Genomic DNA, 10475 nt, shown 5'->3' on the forward strand with positions numbered 1-10475 from the left:
GAATGGCAAAACATTTTAGTTACTGATGATATGGGTAGTCTTTAGAACTATGTGATTATTTCAGTTACTGTCCAGTTGTTTTGTTATGAAGTGTTCCTGCTGAAGAAAATCCCTTTCAGAAACACATTCCTTGTAAGCTGCTTTGGCATTGCCTGAACTCCATACCATAGCTCAGAACATATTTATTTTCAATAATTTGAGAGCTTAAAAGTAAGCATCATTCATACTTCATATTTCTGCACAATTATGGCTACCAGTTTAGTACAATAACGATTTTGCTGATACAGTATTGCTATGCATCCATCCATGTGGTTTTGAAAAGTTCTACTTTGCAGCATGCTCACACTGTTGCCTGTATGAGAAGATGCTGAGAATTCCTTCCTGGAGACCTTCTCCCTATGTAGATAATGTCTGGAGTAGTTTGTGAGCCTCTCATACCTATCCTTTTATCTTCAGTGGCACCCAGCAGGGTGAGGATATAGAGTTGCCTTCTAGTTGAGGTCCCAATCTCTGTTACCTATTTTTGGCTAATTAGACAAAGCAGGAAGAACTGGGAATCATACCCAGAGTTCTGGTATGATTTCATCTCAAAATTGTCCTATCATCAATGGTCTGAGCTTTATCTGCCCCCAAACACTCTATCTAGACAAATGGGTCCATCTAGATTTCTTCTGTAATAAGTGACAATTAAAAGTGCCTCAAAGGCACCTCTTAGCTTGACTTACCCCCATTTAAAAATGGTGTTAGGGTGGGTTACAGTGAATCACTGATTGCTTTTACTGGATAAGCTGTACAGCCATTGCATTGCAGCCCCCTCTCAGCTAGCGTGAGATATGGTAGATCTTTCAAGAGAGTTTAGATAATGTGAAACTACAGTCTGTGAATATTTCCCAGGTGTAGAGCTGGCTGGGAGTTACACTGCTATGTCCTGTTACAGTCCCTGCTTTCTTCTGGAGCACCGCTTGCAAATTCGCTTGTTTCTTTCTTTTAAGGACATTACTCCAGTCCAACATTAGAAAAAAAATCAGTGGAAGCAGCTATTGTACAAAACAGGATTTGTTCTTTATCAGTGGTATTTAATTTAGAAGATGTCACTGAGCAATTCCACTCTAATAAAGACATTGATGTGTATGTAATCCTGGAGCATTAAAGAGAAAACAAGAATCTATTGATCTCTTTATCAACATAAATGAAGCAAAGTAATTGGCATAATGTCTTGTGCATTATCTTTCAGTGTAGCATACAGCCTCAAAACATACCTTATTTAGTAATAAACTCATTTGAAAACATGATCTCAAGTTTCTTATTTCAGAGAGACTGAGGGTTGGAGCTGTTCCTGTACTATTAGCCTAAGGAGCCCTTGATAGATCTGAGGATAAAAAACGATTCCCTCCCTCACCACTGGACTGCCGTTCACTTAAGTGAACTGTGTAATCAATAGCCTCTTGAGATAATGCCATCACTGTAACTGAATAAAATTAAATTGGCAATGGAAGATGTTATTTTGGTTGCACATATATTTTTCTTTAGTTACAGAAAATACCCGTTATTTTCTTTAAATTTTATGCACAATTTAAAATAAATAAGTTACGCAGAAAATTGATTAACTATCAGTGAAACGACTCAATGAGTTCCCCTAGTGAAATAAAACAATTAAAGGTGCCCTCTGAACTGGTCCCATGAGCAAAATAAATAACAAACTAGGTATTGCAGAGTCCACAAGCCAGTGCTTTCACAGCAGAGGAAAAGGATCTTCATGTTGAAGCATTGCATTCACTGGAGTACATTATCTCAGTCGCGCTGTGTCCAAATCTGGAAGCTGTTAGAAGAAATGCCTTAGCTTTTTGTGGAGAGCTGGAGGAGGGAAATTAGAGCCAGAACACAATTTTCAGACTGTTTAGGGCAGAGTTAATCAAAACAGAACATGATATCCAGGAGTTAATTGGTAGTCAGTGCAGATGAGACAGTTTTGGTATTAATTGCTCCAACTTACAAATGTTTTATAACAGTTGCAGTCTGGACTCTGATTGTCTGAGACATGGCCCATAAAATGACAATTTCAACAATTCAGTCTAGATGCAGCAGAAGATGCTTCTGGTGAGGTTATAATAATGAGAATTTTCTTTTTCAAAATACTTTTTCAGCAGTTGCTGCAGTTTCACCACCCTAAAGTACCTACAGCTTAGAGGTAGAAAACTTACACAGTTCAGCTCGTTAGCAAAAAAGAAAGTAGCAGAAACTGTGTAGGTGAAGGAACAAGTTGTCCACTTCATAGTCACTCTCCGAGTTGGCCTTCAGCCATCCAGTATTGCTCATCTTGTCCAGAGTGAGTTTCAACCTACTGTCCTCATCACAGCGTGTTTGGATGACACATTGCTAAGCAGAGACTGCAGCACCCAGAGAAGTATGTAAACTGGAGCTGTTTGTAGACTGTAGAGGACCCTGCTGCTTACCCCTTATTTTGCCTTTAGTGGCATGTTGTCCATCACCCTGCATGGAACAGAATTTCCATGCCTAGAAAACAGCACGTGTTCAACACTGAGGCAGTCTTTGTAGAGAAAACTGCAATGCTGAGTTCAGCTGCAATTAATGCGAGGTGAAAAGCGTTGGAACTGAAGAATTAGATTCACCTTACATACTCAATTCATTTGAAATAGGACTGCTATTCCACTTAGTATTAGTCAACACTACTTCCAGAAAATAGTTGGTACAGAATGCATTCATATATTTTTTTTTTTCAGTCCACTGCCAGACAGTTATTCTCTAATCCTTTGTGCAACACAAGTATGAAAGATGGAAAGAATTTGCAATATTTTGAGACTTCTTGGCATTGGCAGCGAGATACATTGTCACAGTCCCTGCTCTGCTCACTCTATCCCAGAAATGGGAAAGGGTTGGGAATCTGAAGAGCAACAGAATCCACAAAGGTGTTAACTTTATGAGATAGCCTGAATGATGGGCATACAGCGTAGATTCATCCCTGCCTGAGGAAGTCAACACACAATCTGTGCATGACGGCTAGCAATCTCTATTAAAACACCCACACTGAGGCTTACTTCACACTTAAAGAAGTGCCTGTCTGTTCAAAGGTGGTCTCCACCAGTGCTGGTGCACTGAGAGGCTTTTGTTTTCAGTTTTAAAAAGGAAATTGAATTGTGAGAAGTAAATTGAAAATCAAGAAGGATGAAGACAATGTAGATAAGAAACTAGTAAAGTACATAAGTGTGGAAGTTTTTCAAGAAGTCCGCTGAACAAAATGTCGTCTACTTGCCCAAATGTATTCTTAATAGAAGTAGCAGGTAAAATCCTATTCCCCATGTAATTTGGATTTAATTGCCTCACCTTTTTTGCGTGAAATTGCTATGTTTCTATTTTTTCTCTCTCTTTACAAACAGCTAAGTCTATCATCCTAGGAGTATGTACATTAGAGCTAGATTCCCTGGGATCCTTCTGTGGACTTCAGTGTTTGAAATTTCAGTCAGATCATTCACAAAGCAGCTTCTTTGGGGATCTTCTTCTCCTGCATTAAGATAATAGAACAGACCTAGTGTAGAGATGGGTTGCTCTTCTGGTGCTTTGGGTGTACAATAGGAACAGTGCATTAAATGGTGCATGTTACTAGCTTTCTGCAAAGTGACAAGTATACAGGCAGACACCCTCAAGGATTTGTTTTATTTATGAGAGTTTCTCATGCTTTAATTTTTATGCTTCTCTTTCTTTCTAGGGAGAGCATTGAGAAAAGACACTCCAGCCATCCTTCGCCAGCACCTATCCATCCAGTAAACTCCCTCGGACATAATCGCAGCTCAAATGAGCAGATCAGGAGCCATCTGAATCCCGAGGTTCGAGAAAAAGAGAAACCCAAAGAGCGAGAGAGGGATCACTCCGAATCTCGGAAGGAAATTAATGTCGAAGAGCACAAGGTGAAGGACAACTATATTTCAGAGAAAGAAGGCCTGAGCCATGAAAGCCGAGTGGTGGAAGAATCGAAGCAAATGTCCAGGGTTCCTTCACCCTATGCTAGGCCCCCTGTTGTGGAGAGCACCAGGCCTAATAGTACTTCAAACCGTGAGACTGAGAGGAAGAATGAGCCGGCATATGATAATCCGAAGAAAAGCAATGAAGTCAAGGTGAAGGAGGAGCGAAAGGAAGACCATGATGTTCAACCTGAGGGACCTCAGACTCACAGGTCATCTGATCAGCCCCCGCCTATATCTACATCTAATGTCCATCCAAGTCCTTTAGTGTCTATGCCCATGACTGTAGGTGTAACTGGTATACATCACATGAACAGCATCAGTGGCCTGGATAGGACTCGCATGATGACCCCTTTTATGGGAATTAGCCCAATTCCTGGTGGAGAACGTTTCCCCTATCCTTCTTTCCACTGGGATCCAATGAGAGATCCCTTAAGAGATCCTTACAGAGAGCTAGATATTCATCGGAGAGACCCCCTGGGCAGAGACTTTTTGCTAAGAAATGACCCCCTTCATCGTCTTTCTACGCCAAGATTATATGAAGCCGACAGGTCGTTCAGGGATCGGGAACCTCACGACTACAATCACCACCACCATCACCACCACCCTCTTTCTGTTGACCCGCGACGTGAGCATGAGAGGGGCAACCACTTGGATGACAGGGAGCGGTTGCACATGCTCAGAGAGGACTATGAACATGCACGCCTGCACTCAGTTCACCCTGCCACCTTGGATGGGCACCTGCCTCACCCAAGCCTAATCACACCAGGACTTCCTAGCATGCACTACCCCAGAGTCAGTCCCCCAACGGGACACCAAAATGGCATCCTCAATAAAACTCCCCCAACAGCAGCTCTCAGTGCCCCTCCACCTCTTATTTCTACTCTGGGACCTCGGCCTGGGTCTCCCAGAAGGACTACTCCTCTGTCAACAGAGATGAGAGAGAGGCCTCCTTCTCACACCCTCAAGGACATTGAAGCTCGATAAACAGAGTGAGACTAAGTGAAAACCAGAGAAAGAGGGACAGAATGTTGTAAATGAACATAATATAAAGACCTTCTTACTAGTCATTGATACAGACTGGGGATGTAACCCACTGTACAATATGTATAGACCTGAGTGCAAAGATTTTGAAATGTTTTTTTTGTATATTATATGTTGAAATTTTCCAGATCTTTTAGCCAAGTCCATATGTTCCTCGTGTCTTCTACTCTATTTTATTTCTAGTTTAAAATTTTCAAATTTGAACTGAAGAACAAGACATTACTCTGAATGATTTGACTAGAAACAAGCCACCACCAATGACAACCGTACAACGCTCTTTCAGAAGAAAAGTGAAAACAATTGTAGATATTTATGTAAAAAGAGTGCTTCATGGGTTAATGGTTCATATATGCAAAAAGGGTAAGACGAAAGCTTTACTTTGTACAAATGTAAATAGATAAAATTAAGTAACATAATACATTAATACTTCTTAAACTGTGCTATTTGCAAACTTAATATTGATCAACACAGTCTGCTTATGCTGTGTTACATATATTGTTATAGACAGCTAAACCCCTTCAACTATGCAATGAATTTTAAGGCTTTTCACAAAAGCCTTTAAAACTCAAAGGAGCCTTTTCAACACACAACATACTTAAAGTCATATTTTCCCTGAACAAGCTCATCTATACTAGAAACCTATTTCTCTTGCTTGTTTTGATAAAGAAACAGCCCATTAGAAGTGTAGTTTTCTGTCTGAAACCCTGCATCAAGATGCTGATGTTACTGTAGCTCATGTATTCCTTAGAAAGCGTCAGGTTAGCAATCTATAATCACTGATACTGTAGTCATGACTGATGGGTTTTTAGTCACATTAATCTGGGTTAAACAGAATAATAATCAAATGCTGGATATTTTCCAGAACCTTCGTCACTTAACATGTCAAATTTATTTTTGGAAGAACATCTGGTTATAACCATTCATGTCTGTTTTTATTGCCAGTGTGTCATTTTAATCTGTACACACCACACACTTTTTTTTTTTTTTTTTGGTTAAGTGATTTTTAACTATGTTGAAACAAATCCTACAAGAAAGCCAATACTTTTCTAAATGATGTTTTCACTGTGGATCAGTAGTTTAATTAATGAACTCTGATGCAGATTTCATAATGCAACTTACTGTATTTCAGTTGGTAATAAAGTCTGTGAATAGTTAACAGGTCAACCTTGTTGTTCCCTAATCATGGAAGATACAACCTGAAGAACACGGTCCTTTTTAACAATATGCATCAGTCTTCTGAAATCTGTCTTTTCATAACACACTTTTTTATAATGCGTTAAGTTTCTTGTCTAAATATTTGGAGAGAATATGACTTTATCAGAGAGAATTCAATATCTTGTCTACTGGACTGTAAAATATATGTATGAAATAAAATTAGTTCCATTGGTCTTCTAGTGTATTAAAGTGCTATCTGAAGTTGTTATTCTGTTTTGGCAAAAAAAAAAAAAAAAAAAAAGAAAAAAGAAAAAAAAAGAAAGAAAAAGAAAAAAGAAAGAAAGAAAAAAGTTAACTACAGTTGTTTCTAATGATCAGAGATCTATTTTAGTAGTCAACTGAAGGTTTAGTTGTGAGCTTCAGATTTTGTGAACTCCAGATGTTGTGCAGTGTTCTTTTTTTTTTCTGATTTTTTTTAAGAACAAAAGGAAAAATGAAAAAAAAAAAAACCCAACCCTGAAGAATATGTACACTGGAACCGTAGTGGTAGCTTTCAGTATTGTAAAGAGATTGTTATATACAAACCTTTTTGCTGTTTATCCTGTATGTAATAAAGTCCTTTCTAGATCCTATGTGAAAAGAAAAGTGAAGCGGCTCTCAATCTTCAGCATGTTTCCTCATCAGCGAAGACTTGTGTAATGTAAATTGTGCCATGTTATTAAAAAAATGTGAACTAAACTGCTAGGTGCTTCTTTGTGTGGAGTACCCCATCGTTGCTATGGGGAAGAAACGATACCTTTTCCCAAGAGTGGGCTTTTGTTCAGAAGAAAGAGCTGTTAAAAATGGAAAGGAAATGACAAGCTTTTATAAGCTATCTTATAAAAATGATTATAATAATCAGGAAAAAAGGAACAAAAAAAAGAGACCAAATCCTTAGCTTGCCCAGATTCTTTAAAATATAATAACATCCTACTGACATTAGCTTTTAATTACTGACCAATTAGTCTTTCAGGTTAGTCCCATATTTACGTATGTGACTGTATGCAAGCCCTTTTGTGAATTTGTGTACTTCCATGCAAGCTAAATGCATTTTACCAGTTACCAGCTAAGAAGATGGCTCTTGGTTACTGTGACCAATTGGAAAAAAAAAATATACAGTTTTTTGCAAAATTTTTAGTTTTACATAGTACAGCTTTCATGGTGTCCTTTTTTTGGGGGGGAAAAAAAAAGTCATGATGTCATGATGCATGATTTCCTGGAGGTGGTTGGGTTTTTTTTGTTCTGTTTGGTTTTGGTTACAGACTTAGTGCAAACACTTCAAAATTTTTACCAAGTTACTTTTGCCAGAGGTAACTTGTGGCACTAAAACTCGCTTTCTAGAGTAAGAATTAAGAAGACTTTTTTCTCCCTCGATAGTTACCACTTGTTTTGGTAAGCAATTAACTGTATGCAGCCATATATTCAAGTTTGGTTTTGTTTCTCTCTCTGCCGTTGTAGAATTTGTCTGTATTCTATGTTATCATGTAAATCTGATCAAAGTGAAATTTCTTTGAATTTCAACCATGTAACTGAGAGAAAAGAATAGCCCTATGTGTGAACTGTACGTATTCTTGGTAGTAATGTACAGTATAATATAGGAAAAAAGCATTTTCTGTTTTTGTTTGTTTGAGGGTTTTTTGTTGTTGTTGTTTTTGTTTTGTGTTTTGTTTTGTTTTGCTTTTGTTTTTCTGCAAGCAACCAGTATCTTGGTCTTCTAAATGTACGTCTTTAAAAATGCTTCCAGCTTCCTGAAGGAAACCATTCATAGATGGCTGTAGAACGATGAAAGCTATTGGAGAAAGCTTGCACAGATACAGTGTGAGGGAGTCTATGAGAAGGGCCTAATGAGAGCATCATCTTTTAGGTTTATCTCAGCATTGTAATAGGAGTCCTAGCAGCTTTGTCAGTGGCTTTCAGGGAAGAAACGTGGAATCTGATTGTACAGACTATGATCCTTGTTCTCCCAGGTGCTGAGCATACTCCTGCTGATATTACTGAATTCCCAGTCAAGATAATGAAACCTCAGCCCCAGAGTCCCAGAAAGGACTGAGACATTTCACTCCCTTTGAATTCAATGCAATTTAAGTGGCTATATGCCTTTAAAGAACAGGACGTCAGGTCTACTTATGAGTGCTGATGCTCACAAGAATATGCCTGAAAGGTATGAATAAGAGATGAAACAAGGTTTTAATGCTCTCAAACTTTTTTCAGATGTGTTCATAGCTTTTCAAAAGCTTGATATGGTGGCTTTAGCTTGCAGGTGAATTTCATCTTTTTAGCAGAGTTTTTCATTCAAGACATTTGTCTTAATAGTTGTATTTTTAAACCACTAGCATTTAAGCAATTAAATACGTGTAAAGACAATCCACATACCACCCATAAGAATGAAGTGACTGTGAAGGATATTATTTTGTAGAGCATGAGGCATTTGGGAACACAAAAAACCCTGAGTTATGATGCTTGCAACATTCAGGTCCTTTGCTTTATGCTATAAAGATCCCACGTTGCCCCACTCTAACTAGTGTTTCTATTTAACAGCATCCATCACAAGTTGGGATACCAACTGAATCAGTGTACACAAAGGGATTCTTTGAAAGCAGTTGTTTTATCTATTCCCTGATAAAATTTTATGCTGCACTTTGTCCCTTCATTTGAACCTTCTATATTGTCTTTGTTGTCTTTCCTTATTAAATGCCTAGTTCTAACTTTTTTTGTTGTTATTTACACCTTACCTTGCCTTTTTGCCACATTTTTTTTGTCATGTATTATGACAGCTAAATCTATTATAGGCAGTGATAAATGCTGCAGATGAATTTTTATGAGAGCCATGGACACAACGTATATTTCTGTTCTTCTTTACCTTTGCCAGTGCATTCATGAAAACAGAATTTATAATCCTCGCTGGACTGGAAGATGGCAAATGGTGGTTGGGGAGGAAAAGTATTTTCATTTGCTATGACTGTACCTTGTTAAGTTAATATTTAATGTGATTCTTGATAATTTGAACTCTAACTCCTCCTTCACACGTGCAGGTGACCTCTGCTGAAAGCCACTTTGGTTACTGGAACAAGGTAACAGACAGTTGCTTAGATTCCATTTACAGAGGAGTTGCTTGTCTGACTGCTTTTGTTTCTGGTAAGAAAGAAGAAAGAGCTGTGGTTCAAACAAAAACCAGAGACTCAAATAATGCAGGGTTTTGTTAGTCCTTTGGAGACTTGGTTAAGTCTTACCTGGATAAATTGACTTGTTTGTTTAGAGTCCCACTGCCATCTTTGTAGGTATACTCATCCATTTTTTCAGAAGGCCATTTGGAGCAGGATTCCAGCTTAAAAGGTCTGAAAGGCCTTTTGAAGGTGCCTCTTCTTAACTCCAAATAGAGACTAGCCTCTAACATAGCTGTTTCAGAGAAGTACATGTAAATGTGTGGTGGGACTACCTCCTCCCTTGCTGATTTTACAGTCTAAGCAGATTTTTCATTCTGTACCAATCCTGGCCATTTTTTATGTGAAGATCTTAGGGAGAGTCTGATTTTTGTTATGTGATTGCATTGTGCTTGGTGCTCTGACTGCGGCAAGTGAGCATTTCTCAGGGCTGCTATAACAGGCTGACAACTGAGGGCTTCAGTGAATTAGTTTATTGGGTAACCACTATAAAAAAATCCAGGCTTTTGCTAGCCAAGAAGCAACAAAGCTGCAGGAAAGGTCAGGCTCTGTTCATCCTGCAACCTGTCTCCATCCGGAGGGGCTTTGACTGCCTGTGGCCAGGAGCAAAGTGGAAGTTCCCAGCATGGCTCATCATGATAGAGTCATGGGTTTTCCAGCACGGTCCCTTCTGCCAGTTGTGTACTTGGCTTGGTATTTCTTTTCCTGCAGGTGTCTTGCAACTACAGTAATTGTAACACAAAGACATTGCCTTGTCACAAAGAGTATCCCCCTCCTTGCTCGTGTACTCTCCATGAATCTCTCTGTATAGCAATCTATGGAATATGGCATCATGCCTGGCATCTTGCATGTCCCCTTAGTCAGTTTAGCAGAGGCCTTTCCTGTAGGATGTGACTATTGCATTTGATGTTTCCGCTGCTGGCAATACTTTGCTATACCATTATGCCTATTTTATAAATGAGGAAAGTGCACCTGGTAACACAAAGCTCAGAGTCACTGGTGTGATAACAGCCACCTACTGCCTGACTCATCCCATTAGTCTCCCAGGGAGACCAGGTACTGCCTCAGTCACCAAGAGAACCAAAAAAAAACTAAATCA

General features: G+C 38.9%; 1 protein-coding gene across 8 annotated transcripts in view; it reads left to right on the top strand.

Moving 5' to 3' along the window:
* The window catches only part of AUTS2 (activator of transcription and developmental regulator AUTS2), a 757775-nt gene extending 749947 nt beyond the window's left edge, over positions 1-7828 (top strand). For all 8 annotated transcript variants that reach the window (XM_027445973.3, XM_027445975.3, XM_027445972.3 and 5 more), the window contains one exon: positions 3725-7828. In XM_027445973.3, coding sequence (XP_027301774.1) covers positions 3725-4964 — 1240 coding nt within the window. In that variant the 3' untranslated portion in view covers positions 4965-7828. The remainder of the gene's footprint in view (positions 1-3724) is intronic.
* Positions 7829-10475: the final 2647 nt, after the last annotated feature.

This window comes from Anas platyrhynchos, chromosome 20 (genome assembly GCF_047663525.1).
Source record: "Anas platyrhynchos isolate ZD024472 breed Pekin duck chromosome 20, IASCAAS_PekinDuck_T2T, whole genome shotgun sequence".
NCBI classification, from domain to species: domain Eukaryota; kingdom Metazoa; phylum Chordata; class Aves; order Anseriformes; family Anatidae; genus Anas; species Anas platyrhynchos.